Here is a 19132-nt window from a genome sequence, read left to right as displayed (position 1 = left end):
GTTTTGAAGGTCCTAATACTTAAAAAGCCTGTTCTGTAAAAGGGAGGCTTAACCACTTCCATGGCGTGTGTGTGGGGTAGCAATCCCATCACTGCCAATGGGGCAGAGTTCAGACCCAGGTGCCTGAAAGTCCAATTTTAGTTCTCAGAGCTATGTGGTCTCCCATCTTGCTCCTCCTTCTTCAGTGAGATTTTGAAATGTTTTACAAAGAAGTTTTGCTCTTTTCTGTATGTATGTGTTTATTACTGATTTCAGTCTCTTGCAGAAATATAAAATCCTACTAGGAGCAAAATAATCTTAATTTGTACAGGGTTCTTTCACTGCTTCATTGTCACTTGAATTTAAATTAAAAAAAAATCAACAATATATATATTTTAAAGACTACAGCAAGGCAAAACCCTGGTCATTAGTCCTAGGAGAGCAGAGGAATTCAGTAGGAAGGAATCGCCACTTCCAGCTGTGCATGCAAACTGTTGCTGTTTCCTTTGGGTTCAAAAGACACAGTGCCAATAGCTGGTGAATTGCATCAGGCTGTATACCTGACTGTGTTTGGGGTTTTGTTTTGTTTTTTTTTTTTTCCCTCCATTGTGCTGATTTAGGCAGAGGAGAGTTATTGAAACAATATTGATAGATGTTGGATATCACCTAGTTAAGATTAACAAGAGTAGAAAATTCTAAGCTACTCTTGCAAGCGGTTGTGGTAAGGTATCACTGAAGGTAGCATACTCCACTTCTAAGTCAGTTTGATTTTTAAAGATTCCATGGAGTCTTTCTTTCTCTACAATTTATAAAATAGTAATTCTCCATTTTCTGCTAAATTCTAGTATCTCACTTGTGTATGGGAACGGAGAACAGCTTGTATTCTCTGTCATGCAAAACCAATAAAAATAATAACCAGGCCTTTTAACTTTCTTGTTCCTTTTCTCTAGGCAGTCAGGTTTGTCAGCCTCCTTGACTTGTAGAGCCGGGACTCTGTTTCCTAACAGAGCAATAGTGAGTAGAAAGCTATTTTGACTGTTTCACAGGGTGCTGTTGTTGATTTTTCTTCTTTTTTTCCTAGTAGTATGACATTATTGGCTCATTATTCGTCTCAGTCTAACTCTCAGACATTCTCCTCCAGTCTAACAGATCGCTCTGTGCTCTGTGTATTTGTGAATGTGAGCCTGTATTTCTCAAGTGCAGGAACTGTATTTGTGTTCACTGAATTGCATCTGGTTCTTTCCAGGCTGTTTCCTTGTCTCTTCAAATTCCACTCCTGCTCTCCTCCATACTCCTGCCTATCTTAGTTTAATGTAATTTGCTGATTTTAAAAGGTTCATTCTCTCTCAAAGCTCTGAAATCCAGCAACGCTCAGTATTTTCATTAGGACATTGGTGATTCTGACACATCCTTTCAAACTAACATAGAGCTCTTTATGATGATTATGATTTTAATTTACAGAAGTCTGTGGTTATAATTTTACATAGAGTATTTCTTTAGTAAGGTGGGGAATGATTTGTCAGACTGTTCTGTGACCAATTAGATCAGTTTGATGTGGTTTCCGTTCAGGAAACACACTGTTACTCACCTTGCTGTGCTAAAAAAAAAAAAAAAATCTGTTTGAATATTTCTAGGAAGATTGGCTTAGTTCCTGGCTTTTCCTCTTTTTCGTTAGCAGTATGTTGCAACTTTCCAGTCTCCTGATCTTAGTAATTTTCAGAGGTAGCTTTGAATGTGTTTGTGAGGGTTTCTGATGTTTCTTGAAATGCCTGAGAGTATTTCAAGGGTAACAATTTTCACTGCAGCATGATTGCAGACTCTTCCCTTCCTGCTCTTCCTGAGCTGGGCTGATCCTGGCTGGGCACACACCGAGTTGTCCCCCTGAGCAGGAAAGACCCGACTGCTCCGATGGCTGCTTATTCCTGTGATCTCTGACAAATGTAATATCCAAATGTAAGTGGCTGAAGTGCAGTGTTGCTAAGCTGCCTGATGGACAGGAGGCTAAAGGCTGTGGGTAGTCCCAAAGTGATACCAATGCAATAAAAAGCACAGAAGCTATATTGAATACATGTATGTTCTTTACTAAAATTTTTGTGTAAAGATAGTATATTAAAAATCAAAGCAAAAGAGATGACTATAGAAATACAGTATTGTTATCACATAGCAAGAAACAGCATGTCCAAACAATTTTCTTTCTGCTATTAATCATGTAATAAACGAAAGGCCGGTGTTAAGCCTGTTTTAGGACTGGCATTAAAATTATGAGAGAGTTTAGGATAAAATCTGATAGGAGGATATGAATTTCTTAAGAGGAGCATCAGAAGACATTCTGTCAACTTTGCTGAGATTTATCTGGGATCTTAAATATCCTCCAAGAATTGAAAACATGTTCTTATTACATCGTTACAAGAAATCTCAACACTGTTCCACTAGCAGCAGCAGAAGCTGTTAGAGCAGCTCTAGAGCTACAAGTTTGTTGGATATCACCTAGCTAAAAAGATTAACAAGAGTAGAAAATTCTAAGCTACTCTTGCAAGTGATCGTGGTAAGGTATCACTGAAGGTAGCATACTCCACTTCTAATTCAGTTTTTTTTTTTTTTTTAAAGATATTTGTTTAGAATGAATGACATAACCTATGCATTTAATGGTAGCTTAGAAAAGTGCTACAGTATGGAAGTTTTGATTGGCTTCCATATCCGTGTGATAAAGAAGCCGGGATTATCTTGGTGGATGAGTCCCTCATTGTGAACATTGCGTAGCGTGATAAGTAGATGACTTGACTTTATAAAGCGTTATATACCAGAAGAGGGCGTAGACAGCTGTTTGCATTTGTATATGTAGTGCTGCTACATACAATCCAGATAGCAACGCTAAGGATGCGTAACTGTTATCAAATGAAAAAAGACTTTGATTAGTTTTCTATAATCTTAGTAATGCTTTCTGTCATGAGGTGAAATACAAATCTCCCATTTTCATCAGAGGTCTACTTAAAATTAGTTTCTTTTGTAAACCACAGATACAAAGTCAGTGGAAGGTAATGAAATCTCTGACAGATTAAAAGCCAAGCAGGGCAGTAGGCATCTGTAACAGACTAGAGGCTTGCCTGCCAGATGTGAAAAGCCCCCTGTGCTGATCTTCAGAAGAACCTTCAGGTTTGCCGTGTTACAGGTAAGAGAGACTCACTTTCAGGGGAAAACAAAACAAAAAACATTTACCTTCTAATATTGGTTTATTAGATTTCCCCCTCCACCCCCCCAATAGCACCCTGAAGTAAGCAGGATCTGGTCCCAGTGCCTTACCCTGTTCTCGGCAGGTCTCCAAGAGCTGCAGGAAGACACAGCTATGAAAGCGTGTCCTATTCTGCATAAATAAACCTCTGTGCTTTCCTTCACTTTTAATTTTCCTGCCAGTAAAACTGACTGGTATGTCTCTATGTTGGCTTTCATTTCTGGCCCTTAACAGGTGGTGTAGAGTTTTGCTTCTCTTATTGCAGGATACTTTGCATACCACAAAACTGTTTCCACTAGTACTTTATATAGAGGAAAAGTCCTGTCTGTTAAAAACACAAATGTGAAATATACTCTACGTTCTGGCAATGCCTGCCAGCAGTTTTGCAATGCAAAATTGTGAATTTTCGTTGTTTTGGGTATAGTATACTGAGAATACTGAAAATCTTGCTGAACTGCAAAAGAATTCCATTATTTTAGCAAAATACATATTTACTCTCATCTACTTAGCAAAAAATGCATACTTACCTTATCTCATCATGTGCATATGACTCAGTAATGGTATAATTTATACAGCAGTAAGAACCATATAATTACTTCCCATCTAAGTATTAATTATAATTGTGTCAATCTTTGGAGTGTTGAATGATGATTACAGTTGAAAATTATTTAGTATTTACAGAAAATCTAAGTGCAATTTTAATAATTTGGATGATGCTTCCTTTTAAACAAGATTATATATTTACTGTACTCATTTTTACATATCCTTCAGTGGGGGTAGTAAACTGAAGTCCATTTTATCAGTGTAAAAAAAAAATTTTTTTTTTTTTTTTAAATACCTCTAAGAGATTTAGTGGGCATGAGCCTCTGATAACTCTTTTAACTAGTACTGGTTGAAGATGTAGTTTAGTCCTTATGTGGATATAGAGTGCTCGTGTACCATGTAAGAATAAACTCTCACATATGCAGTTTACCTCCACTGTTCCTGCTAGCATGCATCTCCAGCTTGGATGCATTTATCGTATGAAATGTATGAGAAGTCCAGTTCTATGAACAAAGACTAGATTTGTGGGTAGCAAAATTTCAGTGAAAAGGATCATACCTAATAAAAGAAGTTTCTGCACAAAGTGAGGTTCGTTCTTACTGTGCATGCCAAGTCCAGCATCTATTATTTACATCACACTAACACAATTACTAGAGGTCAAGGTCCTTTGTAACGCTACAGGTTCCTTACAGAAGAAGGAGACCAATTAGTGCCTGAAAATGCAAGCATGCATGGGACTTGGCCTGAAGCATCTTCTGGGATTCCAGACACTGCTCTTCCCTTGCCTGTATCAAGTCCCCGTGAGGGCATGCAGCTCCCAGGCCTACACACAGCTGTAGTACAGCTTCCGTATGTAGAGCCAATTGGTGTTTGGGGATCCATTGCCACCTCTCTGTCACTTGCCGCTGGTTTCTTTTGAGGAAGACTTACAGTAGGCTTTGCAATGGTCTGGAAAGCCTAGTACTGGCCAGGCTTTCCAAAGGAAAAATGTGACTATCAAAATTTCCTCCTTTTTCTTTTGGTCCTCTAAGGTACTGATAGTCGTGTTTTGCAGGCAGTGTTCTGTCTCTGTCTAAATACATGTTTACACAAAGAATTATTTAAAAATGCTTTGTTGCCAACACACTGAATGAAATGTACTAGTGACACCTACAAAGACAACAAAATACTCTTCTTTTTCTTTCTGCTCTAAACCATGCGAAGTATCATAAAATCAACAAGTAGGGTTGACTGGATAACATGTATCTACATTAAGAGTGGCTGATCTCAATGTGTTTTGAAATGCTTCAAAAAGGTCAGATGCACTGCTTGTCACTGCTGCTCTTTTATGCTGTGATGTCATGGAATACTTTGAAGCACAAAGAGGGAAGTTTAGGTAAACTTTCAAAATTCACTGTAAAAAATAAAATCCCATTGCATCCCTGTTTAAAGATATAAAATAGGTTAAACTTTCAGAGGTTTTATTCTTCCATTGAAATGTTTTTTGTTGATCTGAGTTCTTCAGAACAATTGAAGGAAAGAGCCACTTTTATTCACATGATTTGGTTCAGAAAGGTCTGATAGTCAGTGGAAGAATTTTTCAGTACTTCCATAGGAACAAGTGGGATGGGGATATTCTGTTCACACACCACCGTCTCGTACAGGGGAGCAGCCTCCAGAGTGAGAGATGACAGAGAGATGGATGAAATGGGCTGCTGCAAGTCCTGCAGTCTCACTGCATAATTTGCAGCCTGTCCTGTAGTCACAGATGCTGCTTCCTCTTCCAGGCTAATGTTTATAGATATTTCATTTCTTTGACAAGGGTCCGTCAGAGAATATGGGGGGGGATCATCTGTGGGAATATATATTTGTGTTGCTCCTGGCCCCACGCATTCATCGTAGCTGAAAAAAAAAAAAATGTTTCATTAGATTCCTGTGAAAAATGCCACAGTACATTATTTTCAGCATAACAGGGGCAGGTAAATTGAGAAGAAAAGGATCATCTGGTGTTTTGTTCCTCAGCCCACATCCTTGCTTACCCTGCCATGTGAGACACTCGAAAGCATAATACTTAAAAGCACATCTCCAAATACGTAAAGATAATCCCAGATGTCTTGGTGAAAGTTCAGACCTCGTCCTCCTGTGGCAGCATCGTTCAGCTGAGAGACCTGGGGATAAGCCCAGCTACTCACAGCCAGTTACGCAGGAGCAGGAGGCATAACACTCGCACAAAGCTGTGCATGCTGCTCCAGTCACCGTAACTGCAACACAGCGGGGGTTCATTCATGCTCTCAAGTGCTTGTAAGTAGCTAAGTTAGAAAATGACTAGGGAAAAGGAAGTGGCATTGCCATTTTAGTTATGAAATAAAGCATAGATAGCTTTAGATGGAGTCTAAAGTACAGTTATCACATCAAATGCTGTCCTCCTGACTCTCGGGTCTCTGGTGCTCAGCTAGTTACATGTGATGGGTTGTCTGGGTTGCAGGTCTGTGCTGGCAGGGGCAGCAGGATTTCTTGCTGAGGTGCAGAACTGTGATGAATAATCTTGACAGACTCATGCTGGTCATTCTGAGACTTGACGGACTCCCTGTCATGTTCCTCTCGAAAATGAAGAATGCAAGATGAACTTATTTGTGGGATTTCCCTGAAGAGCCAGTTCCAGTCTCTCCAGGCTTTGGAGTTCCCTAGCTAGAGCCAGGGAAACTATTACCTCCTCATTCCACTACCATACTCAATGCTTGCTGTTCCACTGTGAATGCAGACGGCCACCTGAGACTGGAGCTTGGACTGCACAGCCTAGGGAGGCCCATGATGGGTAAATAACAAGCCTGGATAGATCAGCGTGTCTGTGTGCTCGTGTCTTCCTGTGTTCTGTATTGCGGGATGGGGCTGGGAACGGACAGAGTTGTCATGAGCAGACTTCATGTGTTCTTATTGTGCTGCACTGGCACTGCTCAGCCCTCTGAGCCTAAGGGCTCTGCAGAGATTGCACTGTGGCCCCAAGGAGGGCTGAACCAGAACTAGTGAATCTGGTCTCTTATCTGCCTATCCTAGCTTGTTTGTCCACAAACTAAAGCTGACTCCACTTTTGCTATCAAACCAGCCCAGGTCTAGTGGTCTGAAGGAAGGTCCTGTTTTCCTGGCTTACTGGCTACAGGCAAAAGTCATAACATCATGATCTTAAATGTTGGACCTGCTTTGTTTGTGGCTGCCCTGTTTAACTGTTTCAGGATCATTTTAAGTCCAGTTCTGACAGAGGGAATGTTTCCTGTAAAAAAAAAAAACCTTTGCCTACTCAGATAACCTGAAAAACAATTCTGCTGGAGCCAGACAAATTAAGAATCCATTTCCTCAACCACATTAACTGCAGAGCTATTAAGATCTAGGATATTTCCTGAAACTTAGGATATTTAGCATATGTCTTCCCAGTAGGCTGCAGGCAGTCATTCTGCCCCCTGTAATTGCATTATTGCCAGGCTAAACCCAACCTAATAAACCTTACTTGTGGTTATAAGTGGCTTGCAGCAGGGCAGCTTGCGTTGGTTGGAGTGAGCTCAGATATTCTGCAGTCAACCATGGAGGCACTGCCTTAGAAAAATATTTGATTCTGCTGCACTCATTCATACCTTTCCCTCAGAGCACTCCTGTTGATTTTGATGGTATTGTTCCTAGTCTGTGTGATGGAAGTGGTTTTTGGAGAAGAGAAAGGTAAGAAAGTGAAATCTTAGTATTACGTTACTAAGTAACATCACAGATGTTTTTATTTTTACTTCCCTTTAATCTTATTTTTATATTCATTAGGGTAATGGTTTTAAATTCAGACTAGAGAGTTTAAATCTCCCCATCAGAATGATATCTAAAAACATAACTCTGTTCTGAAGACCCTGAATAGCGCTGCTTCAGAAACAAGTCCCAGAACGTAGGAGGTCAAATTGTTTTTGTATAGCATGTGAAAAATATTTCAGTTCAGCCTCTACTAAGCCCACTGAAGCTTTCAAGCATACCTGATACTCTTTTAAAACATCTTTGACCTCAGTCAGAGATCGAGGACCTGATGGCCCCAGCTCAACTCTTCATGAACTCAGCAAGAGTAAAGGAAGAGCTGCTCTTTGCAGGATTACTTACAATGAGCTATATCTTGATTTAATTTACACTTTGCTGACCCAAAGGCCGGTGAATTTATTTAAAATCTTTCCACAGATTTTGACTGACTTAATCAGGCTGATGAAGAGCACCTACGGGGTCCTGCTGTCATAGTAGAAGAGTTTCAGCTTTGAAAGGCCCCCAGTAATGTGAGTTTCAAGGTGGAAATTTTTGAATCCTTTTGCTGAGACAGAAAAGGGAAGAAGCTTCTCTGCCTCCTGATTCTGGGCCTGGGCCTAGCACAAGGGAAATCTGCCACAGACCTAAAGGAGAAATGAGCATAGTATGAACCTTCCACTTAATGTTGTTACATGATCATCTGCATATCTTTCTCTTGGATTTAATTTAATGTCTTTTATGGACCATAACTCAGCTCTATAAAACTAAAATGCTCAGTGGGATAAAGAGCAAAATGATCTTTTGTGAAGGAGACTTTTAAGCATCATGACAAATGGATAGCAAATTATGGTATTCAAGACCTGGCATTTTAGTGTTCACTGGCATTTAGTTCCAAATATCAATATATTAGTGTTAGGGCACTTTTTCTTCGTATATATGATGGATTAAAAAAAAAAAACCTCTCTCTTTCTCCAAATTCCAATGAAAGTAATGTTCCCCTTCTCATTTTTGGCAATTAAGTTCACATTTTACAAATTGAATAGGGCAGTAAGGAACACATGCCATATTTTCAATTAAGTAACTTCTTGACACCTTCACAGCTGTACCTACATATAGGGATGGCCAAAAAGGCAACTACAAATCATTTAAATAGTTTTTTTTTTAAAAAAAAAACAAACCCAAACAACCAAACAACAAAACCTTGTATTTCATTAGCAATTTATGATTGTGATACTCTGTTTCCCATACTCTCCTCTGAGCATGGTATCTTTGCTTGTAATACTAACACTTGCCTAGTGGAGGCTACAGATGAGGTTCCTGGCATTTTCTGTTGAGGAGAGAAAGGAGATGTACAAACAACTTCAACTTTGTGGTTTTTTTTCTCCCCCTTAGCTTGTAAGAGTTTTCTTGTGTTTTTTTTGGGGGAGGTTTTGTTTGTTTGTTCCCCCGTCTCTGTTTAACAGCCACAGTAATTTGGTTGTGCTTTCAGAGTGCTGTTATGGAGGTATTCTTGTAGTATAACTAATAAATTATCTACACTACAAGCATGAATTTTATTCTGCAGACAGGAAAGGACAGTCTCTCATTCAAAGAGACCATAATATGTAAACTTCTGCATCTAGTATTTACCAGATCTTCATAGAATCATAGAATGGTTAGGGTTGGAAGGGACCTTCAAAGGTCATCTAGTCCAACCCCCCTGCAAGGAGCAGGGACATCCCTGACTAGATCAGGTTGAATCTTCTTTTATTAGAGGATTTAAAGCAAGTATTATAAGAAGTAATACACAGTTTGACAGGCACCCACTGTCCATGTATGTTGGTGGTTGGAAAATCATTCCTCAAAAGATTTAAAGGATTAGTTATAAAAAATTGTAATAGCAATAATTTCTTGCAGTTGATTACTGTGTATTGATATGAGTGATACTGGACTAAATCCTTACTGTTGTCTTAAAATAAAGCTTCATGTTTGAGGAGAAAAGGCAAATAGACTCTTGTATTTTACCGCAGTGAGGTGTGTATCACGAACTAAGTGGTACTGCTGAGTTGTCCTGCAGGCTGAGGTCTGCATCTGTGACATACCTTTTAGGTTGGGTTCTTTTTACTTGCAAACAGTGCGGACTGGCATTGAATGAAGGAGCCGCTTTCTCATCAGCTAATATGGAGATCTTGATACCAGAGGGGCCCAGAGGTACTATGTAATGATGGCTATCGCTAAAAAGAACCAGTGCATCTATAACAATCAGTAATGATGATTCCTAATGTTAAAATCATACTGTTACATGCAAGTCACTTAAGCATGGTAACTAATGCTGTTGATTTCATCTGAGAAGGTGGCAGCTGTAAAGCTCAGTGATGTGTAAAGTTGTGGTTTCAACATGAGCTGATGTCCATGCCATTGAAAAGATGTGTCCCCTGCCCTGTTGCATACTCCCAGTGTTTTCCTTGCACTACTCCCTCCCAACCATGATCCCCAATCTGGAGCTAAACAGGCAAAAAGGTTGTGTGAGTGGTTTATGTGTGTGTTTTTTTGGCGAGTTTTGTTGGTTTGGTCTGGTTGTATTTTTTTAATTTTTTTTTTTAATTATTTTTGTATGTGTGTTGTGTTTTCTGGTCTGGATTTCTACTGATCTAGCGACCTAAGTTGGAAGCTCACAGTGTAGTCAGATGGGCATAAATGCAACAGAAGGGAAGCAGAAGTATAAGAGATGGAGGAAGTGGGGTAAGTCTTACATTACAGCTCGCAGGCAGAACTTCTTAGCCATATGATCCAAGTGCAACCTCAGTAGCTGCTAAGGGAATATGCATATATACAACCTCAGTAACTGCTAAGGGTATATGCATATATACACACACACAAGTTTTGCAACTGAAAATGCAAGAGCGTGGATCATGCATGACTTAAGTGGAAAACCAAAAACACTTGCTAGTCTCTTGCAAAAAATACAATGACAGTTATGTCTTCTCTGAGAGATTCAGTTCTGTGAAGTTATTGTACATGTAAAAAGTAGCTGATGCATAAAGTTCAGTACAGCAGTCACAGAAAAATCCTTTTAGACAAGAAAGCAAATGCTTTTTAAAAGTATTATGTTACTGTAACTTAATAATGGATCACAGGAACTCATAACACTGCATCTCATAAATACCATGCATCTATTTTTCAGACATGAAAAGAATCCTTGGTTACAGTACTTGTGATGAATTAACTTTTAATTCTTTTTTTTTTAATTATATTATCTTAAGGTTCAGTATATCTTACAGGCAGTCATGAGAAGGAAAGGGTTACTAACCATGAAATCTACTGTTGTCTACAATTTTTTTTTTTTCGCCTTGTTTCTTGTCAGAATAACTTAATTGTCATTGTAGACTATGCTACTGAGTTTTTAAAGGATGATTATACTAGGAAGGGCAAGGAGGGCTGATGCCTGATAACATTGTCTTACCACATGTAAATGCGATCTGCAAAGAGAAGAATGTTGCTTTAAAAATATAGCAGCTCTTCAAGCTGATCTTGTTGAGTCAGAATGTTGTGGGGGGAAGTAACTTCATGAATTTGTCAGGTCTCATAGCAGTAAGTATTGGGATAAGTTTGTTGCTAAGGAAACCCAAAAAAGCTTATTTAACTAGCTGTCATTCATAAATTATGACCTACTCTCTTGGGAAAGAAGAAGGTTCTACTTACAGAATTTTTAAAGATTAAAACAATAGCTAGTGAAAAAAAGGCAAATCTGGGAAGTGAAAAATTATTCTTTGTGAAATATATGTCTTTGCGTTTACTTTGCTTATTTGTTGTAGTTTGACTCTACTAAAACTGCTCCTGTTGCATTGTTTTCATTTTGCTGATGACCTACTGTCTTCTTTTAATAAGGGTAAACAGAATCACTAAATCTGGAAAATACATGTTGCTGACAGGTTTAGGCTGTGATGAAAACAACACAAAGGATGTTTGTATGATGTTGTTACCTAATAAAGAAAAGCTGAAATTAGAACAAATATACTGCAACTCTCTAAAAGGAGGATCAAAGAAAAAGAAAAAAAAAAAGTGTTTGATGACCATGTAAGTAGTAGACCATAATGATGCTACCTGTGATCGTGCAATCTACTAACAGCTGGCTTTGTAGGACAGCAGCTTGGAAATCTGTCAGTGTTTCCTTTGAGGTGTTTTTTTCTTAGAATACATATATTCTTTGGTGGTGTGTAACTACCATGAGGAAATGTATCATTCTTGACAGAGCTGCTCTTATAGTGACATATTTCATGAGACAGGATATTTTTCTAGATTTATTTTTGATACTGACAGTTTCCATTTGAGATACTAAGTGCATTTAGTAACTATATTTTGACTTTTCTTTTTGCATGCTTTGTCAGTGATTTATTAAGTATTAGTTTAATATTTTCATATAATAGCAATCCATTCTGTGTTACTGATTGTCTCAGTCATTCACTTAGTGTAATTCTTGAGCAGTGACTTAGAATGAAGAGCCAAAACATCTTTGTTTATTAACAAAGAAACACACTGAACTGCTGGGGCCTAGTAATTAGGAGAATAGTGCAAGAATAAGCAGATGTAGTTAAGTGCACCTCCTCCTGTGCAATTTCAGTCCTCCTAGTTATTGCGTTCGTATGAAATAAACGTTCATCTGTTTCTGGGCCTGGGTAATATTACATGAGAATTTTTTACTATGATCCCAAATTAGAGTGGGTGAGGGGGTGAGTGACAAACATGTAACGCCTAGAGATAACAGCCAAGCCAGGGCCCTGCAGGAATGATCCAATGCTCCATAAACATAACTGGAGTATTTTCTGGGAATGTTTTGTCACCTATGTTTGAAATGCAGCTATTTAAACAAGGGGAGACTCCTCTTAAGGTACTCTGGAAGCACTTATCTCTTTTTATTAGCTGTGGAGCGATGCTGATCTCCTAACTTAATTGACTTTTAAGCTCCCAGAGGTGTGGTAAATGCACATCCGAGGTGCCTGCCTGCCCATGGAGTAGGTAACCATGAACAAGTAACACTGTTATTTTCTATTTTAATGTTTCTAAATAGTAAAACATGTAAACCAAGAGATTGTTCAAGGAAACATCTAAGGCTTAAGTAACTTAACCCTTGAAGAGACAGGAAACCTGGAATTATTTTTTTTCTGCATTTTTTTCTGTTCATAGTTATTTCTATGGAAACGTTCAAGGCCAGGCTGGATGAGGCTCTGAGCAACCTGATCTAGTCGGGGATGTCCCTGCTCCTTGCAGGGGGGTTGGACTGGATGACCTTTGAAGGTCCCTTCCAACTCTAACCATTCTATGATTCTATGATTCTGGAATTTCCTGTTAGCTGCAACTACAATAGGAATATTTGTGTTAATAAGCACTGGAAGTCTGGATCTTTATTCTGCACTATGTGTCAAGATAACATTGAGCAAATTGTGACTCTTTGAATAAATATTCCAGATAAAAAATGAAATTAAATGTAAACAGTGTTTTCATGAGAACATATACCAGATAGCATTTGAAACTGATATAATACAGTTTCAACATCATTGTACAGCTTTAAAAAATTCAAATAAGTGTTTTAAATTAAAAAAAGAAGTCATTCTGCGATGAAGATTTTATATGATATGTTTGAGCCTGGCATGAATCCTGTATATAATAACAACTCCTTGATCATAAGCAGTATTTAGTCTCTGGATTTCTGTAACCGTTTTATAGAAAAAGACACTGAAGCTATGGGTACTAGTTGAGTACTAATTATCAGTTAAGAAAAATTTATTTCAAAATAATCTCCTGCAGCATCTCAAGCCATGGAGTTACTCCATGAACAGGAGTGTCAGCAGGAATGCTTAGAACCTGCTAATATTTGAGGAAGTTTGCCATGTGGCATGTTTTAGGATCATATTTCTAGAATAGGCTTTACTTTTAATTATTCTAGGAATGAATTCTGAGCAAGTGAAGGAAATACTAGCTGCAGTATGCAACAGAAAATCTAACTACTGGGAAATGAGAGAAAAATATTCCTTTTTCTCAGTACTGTTATCAATGACTTAACAGCTTTAAGTTGTGATTGTTCTGTCTGGCACAATACATTTCCAGTTAGAAATGCTTGCTGTGTCTCTTTCACCTGTTTTTTTAAATTCTGCTTCCACTGCTGCAGGTTTGGTGGGCTGTGTGGGTTTGTTGGTTGGTTGTTTTTTTCTGATTTGTTTTGGTTTTTGTTTTGCAATACTTTGCACTTCTAGCGTGAAACTGGGACAGGTGTAGAGGAAGGCTGGTCAGACAATCCAGTGTCCCAGCAGATACTTTTGATGTCAGAAAGCTAAGAGAACTTTGTGCCATAGCCTCACAACACGCAGGCTGATACACTTGTTGGGATCTCACTTGCAGACTCTGACCTCTCAAGGTCTGGCTTAATGTCAGGCACAAAGGCAAAATCTCCCTGTCACTAGATGGGCTGTGACATATGGGTGTCATGTAAAAATCCCTTCACATCAGAAAGGAACTAAGCAAAAAGCAACGAACTTGCTTCTATATCTAATATTAATTAGGAATAGCACTAGGAGGTGAAAGGAGGGGTTTTTGAGGGTCTAGTTGCTCAGAATTTGAAGTTGAAAGAATTGAGAGTTTCCTCTCATGTCATGATTTCCAGTGGATTTAATACTGTCATATTTCAAATGGTATTTTTTACTGACTGAAAATCTCAGTGAGGGTATCGAAGTGAGATCTGAACAACAAATGTCCATATAATGCTTTGCCAGCTGTCACTCTAATGTGCCAAAGGCTACTTAGCTTGCATGCTTGCAGGAAAAGTGTCCTTGGCAAAGGAATATAGCACAACCTAGCAAGTTTTTATGTTAGTTTCCTGCAATCCTAATTCTGTCTTTCAAGAAAATCTAGGAAGATGGTTCAAGCCTTTTTCCCTCTGATGTGGCTAACTTGCTTCCTCAGAAGTGGGCGATGGAAAACAATGTCTTAGAAAAGAAAGTACCTTAAGTAAGTGGGGGGTTTTTTGTTTGTTTGGTTTTTTAATTTTCATATTTAGAGAGAAATTAGGGTCTGTCTTTTAGGACAGGAGCATTTCCTTTTGCTGCTTTAATTTTTAAATGGATTTGCCCATTTAAACAATGCAGGCTGAACATGAGTATTAAAAGTACTGGAATTTATCAAGCTCAAACAAGACAATTTTCTCTAGAATTGATCCTATAGGATAGGCTAGATGACCAGATGAGGTAGAGTGAGCACACTTAAAACAAACAAGGAAAAAACCCCGGTGTGTTCTGATGTGAATAACTAGGATAATGGGTGACTACAGCTTCTTATCATAGTGTGCCCTGCAGGACACACTTCAATGTGAAATACAGACACTTCCATTAAAACTATTCCTGAAGCTAAATCTCTCCATCTCGCTCAGGAGTCATTCCTCAATGATGTTCTGTATTAGACAGTCATGAGTCACAGATGAAAAAAGCGATAACCTTGGTTGCCTAAGGCTCTGTACATACTATTAATATCCAATCACTAAGGAGTGAAAAAGCACTTAGTCGAGTAGGGTGAAATGCATTTCCCCTGGTCAAAAGGTGAAAAGGAGATAAAATTCCTTTCCTGCAGGCAACCTCGGTTCTTCTCATTGTTAGGATTTTAGAGACGCTCATCAAGAAAATGCAATCATTTTTAATTTCCTTAGTCGTTGATTGCTACTGTACTTAAAGCCATTTAAAACATGTAAGCTCAAATTATTTTTAAACAGCTTGCTTATTACATATATATAAAAAAGATAATTAGGAAATCTCACTATAAGTACGTATGTTACAATGAACTCTGGGCACAGTGAACATGAGTGTGAACTTGTGATTTCTATCTATAAAGGTATTATCCACACAGTATAAACAGCATGCGTTTGGGATATGCAAAATGACAATTACAGCCATCTTCATCAAACTCCAGAAGCCTTTCTTTATTAAAGGTCTGCTGCCTACCCTATAATTCCAAATAATACTAGATTTCTTTTTTTCCTTTGGTTCTTCTTAAAATTTTAAACATACTAAAAATTCAATTAGATTATTTTAGTCATACCAGCACAGTGAATAGTGAACAAACTGACAAATACTGGATTTACAGGCTTTCCAGTATTTCTTTCAAAGTCATAGTTACAATGATAATAGTTAAGTTGTGGCAGTGAGATTGTTCTTACATTTTGTCCTGGTTGAATTTGTTCAAGTTTCCTAATTTGAGAGGAGAAGAATTCTGTGGTTTAGAATTGCTGCTAGATCATCTTTCTCAGATGAGTGGAATTTCTTAGAAACAAGTACTTTTCCATCTCTGGTAACACAGACTATGAAACATTAATTTAACTTCCACTGCTACAAGTATATGCACATGTTAGAAATAGGCTCTAAAATACAAATCCCTACTATCTTGAAAATGCTCAGTTCATACCCACTGTATTTTGTTTCTCTCTTCTACATGTCATGTAAAATCAATCTGACAGATGCTAACACAGATCTGAGATTCATTAGAAAGTAATTAATTATCCTAAAGGGATGTTTATGGAGAGGAGCACTCTGCATTTTGGGCTGTCAAGATAAATTGTCCAAACAGCTTCTCTGTCACCACCCTGCAACTATGGCAGGCTAATGACAAAACTCAGTGCATGGTATTCCTCTAACTCTAACGTAAAATCAAATGGAAGAAAGTGGTTAGTGGAGGTGTTTGTGGTGATAATGAAGTTGAGCCTCAAGTGAAATCTGTTATTTAGGTATCAAAGCAATTAAGTTATTAACATCCCAAGGCATTTTTAATAAATTAATTTCCTAATCAATATTTTATATAAATAGTATTTTGGAGAGTTGAGAGTGGGCAGTCCTGAACAGTTAGCTGTCCCTCAGCCATAGAAATGGGAACTCTAAACTCTGACTCTGTTTCATCAGCCTTCCCCTAAAATTCCTTTTCCACTCATTTAACGTCTTAAAGCCTGACTGGAAAATCTAATGAAAACATCATAGACTGATTATAATCACGCCCTTGGCCAAACATGTGTTACGCTTTCTACTGAAATAATTTCAGAAAGTATGGTTTTAGCAAAAATGGCATGTTCAAGAATCCTCAGCTCCACAGCTCCTAGCATGCAGTGATGCAATGCTGTTGCCTCTTGCAGGCTGTATTAGAGCAATGCGGTGGAATGAAGCTAATGCCTTGGTGTCTGCTTGTGGCAGCAGGACGCTAGTTTTCACTCACTGAATCCTTTCACTTCAAATATGTGTTGAGAGTTATTTGCCAATGCAGTTTTTCCCTCATTGCTATTCATTTCTGTTCTGCTTATGCTATAGTTGTGTTATTAGCCTTTGGCTGTGCTAGTTTAGCTTTAAAATACATCATGGACTGCACGAATTAGAAGGAGGAAATGCATAATTTAGCCAGTGCTACACTTCAGTAAACCTACCCTTCAAAACATTATCATATGTAATGAGATTGATCCCTATGAGTTAATATTTTAAATGCACAAGGTCAAGCATGTCTTGTTTATGCTTCAAGGGCACGTCTGACAGTTTTGCCGCTGTTAGTACCCGTCAGTCCAAATAATCTCCGTGCTCTACTAATTAGAAAAATACACTTTGGTGTTTTGCCATGGAGGAGAGTGTAAAGGTAGTTATACAGATTTTTTTCAGGCACTAACATAATGTAATATATTCACACAATGCTTCTCAACCGATGCTTTTCTGAACAGAAAGTTACAATGGACTATATAATGTATTAATAGTAAGTTTAAATGTCTCTTAACGTAGCTTTGCTTTCAGCCATCTGCTAAGCTCTACTTTTCCCGAAGTTTTCTCCAAGTTGTGTTGCTAAGATGTAAAACTTGGTAACGTTTTGATGATTTGCCAAAGCTATTTTTTCTAAAATATTTGAGTACGGTAGCAGTGAGAAAACAGCAAAACTATTAACAATAATCTTTACTTTTGACTTGTGATGCAGAGCTGCAGTGAATGGGATGAGCAGTGTTTCCTTGCGTATGCAGTCGCATCTTGGGCCCCTCAGGGACGCAGTCCACTCGGCCGAGAAGGGAATCTTGAGGAGGCAGTGTGGACACCTTTTTGTCTTTCTGACCCTAGTATTGATGTCCCAGAAGAGTTTCTTAGAACAAGGCAGGACACAAGATAGTTAACTTGTGCCAGGCTTATCACAGAAGTAGCTGGAGAATTTACAGGAAAGCAGCGATCATTAGTGCTATCCTGTATCCCTCGTGAATCTCCTTCCAAACGGAAAATCCTTCTTTGGGCCCATTTCAAACGGGAAATGGAAGCAGCCTTTGGTACAATCTTAGGAGACCTGTCTGCTAAAGAAATGTGTTCTCAGAGCTTGTTGACAGGAGTCTGAACGTGTTCTCAGAAATCTGGCCAGCTGCGCACTCAAGCTGTTTCTTGGGTGTCAGCTGCCTGGCTTTTATTAGTAGACTCATGGGTGTGGGTCCACAAACCAGTCTAAAATTTAAAGTGAGTTTATGTGAAATTCTACAAATTTAGATGCCAGGCTCTGAATAATTTTTCGTATGTGAGCTTTCTGCTAAAATATTTACACCATCTCTGAAAGTCCATTTATTTTATAGTATGACTTTGTAACACAGAAAGGGTTGTTTGTACAACATGCATAGAATAGAAAAAGCGAAGATCTATATATTGTATGTTCATACTACTGACTTGCTCTATATTGCATATGTATATGGCAGTCAGAAAAGGGCTGGTGTTACGAGTATATTGGTTTAACTCAAAATAGAGTCTGCTTAAAAGGAAGAAAAGCAAAAAAAAAAAAAAAAAAAAAAGGAGGGGGTACAGCTATTCAACCATTATTTGCTGTTTGGAAGATACAGCACTACAGAAAGCCTGAAGTTATGTTCTTTTAAAAATTATTTCTGTTGATTCATTGGAGGGAGTAACTGAATTCCTCCGTTTGTTAACCTCTTGTCACTTGTGATGGCCGTTCTTGTATCCTGTGAATGTAGGGATACAAATGTGGAAGGAGCTGCTATATAGTTTCTGGAATAACTGTCTTTGGAAAGAGCCTCTTCTGGCGATGTTACCTTGTCAGGCAATTAGAACTGCCTGATATTTGAAGGATGTTATTCTCCAAAGATGCTACTACAATCCAGGCAGCTGTGGCTCTCCAGAGCAGGTTTGGGTTAACACCTAAAATAGTAGTCATCATCCTTCACAGATTACTGATATAAGATGAACAAGCTCAGTCAATTTTCTACCTATCCTAAATTAGGAAGTTAAGTACAATTACTAGGTATGTCAGAATGGTATGTTTTCTTCAGTTCTGCTTTCTGATAGAATACTGGGGTTAAGAAAGCTGAGAAGTGAGACTTGCTGAAAAATACAGAAAGGTTGAAAGGCTTCTTGCACTTCTTCCCCCCCCACCATCGCTCCATTTTTTTTCTATTTACTCTGATCTAAACAGTTTCAAGGTCAGTAATAAATATCACCTGAAAGTTTTTGAAAAAAGTATGTTATTTTTCCTGAAAGTGAAACTTTCACTTCTAAAATCATTGCTTTCAAATAAAGATAATGGTAAATAATTTACCTTGTGTGGTTTTTTAGTCTGCCATCAATATGATACTTTTTAATGTGAACATTAGTAAATGTGTAAAGTACACAC

At 38.2% G+C, this 19132-nt stretch overlaps 1 protein-coding gene across 2 annotated transcripts in view; it reads right to left on the bottom strand.

Moving 5' to 3' along the window:
* Nucleotides 1–2039: 2039 nt before the first annotated feature.
* BEAN1 (brain expressed associated with NEDD4 1) overlaps nt 2040–19132 on the bottom strand; it is a 63470-nt gene continuing 46377 nt past the window's right edge. For both annotated transcript variants that reach the window (XM_086758449.1, XM_086758450.1), the window contains one exon: nt 2040–5632. In XM_086758449.1, coding sequence (XP_086614575.1) covers nt 5284–5632 — 349 coding nt within the window. In that variant the 3' untranslated portion in view covers nt 2040–5283. The remainder of the gene's footprint in view (nt 5633–19132) is intronic.

The sequence above is a fragment of the Chlamydotis macqueenii genome, chromosome 13 (genome assembly GCF_036417535.1).
Source record: "Chlamydotis macqueenii isolate bChlMac1 chromosome 13, bChlMac1.mat, whole genome shotgun sequence".
Taxonomy (NCBI): Eukaryota; Metazoa; Chordata; class Aves; order Otidiformes; family Otididae; genus Chlamydotis; species Chlamydotis macqueenii.
Note: the sequence above shows the minus strand (reverse complement) of the source record. Positions and strands in the feature narration are given on the sequence as shown.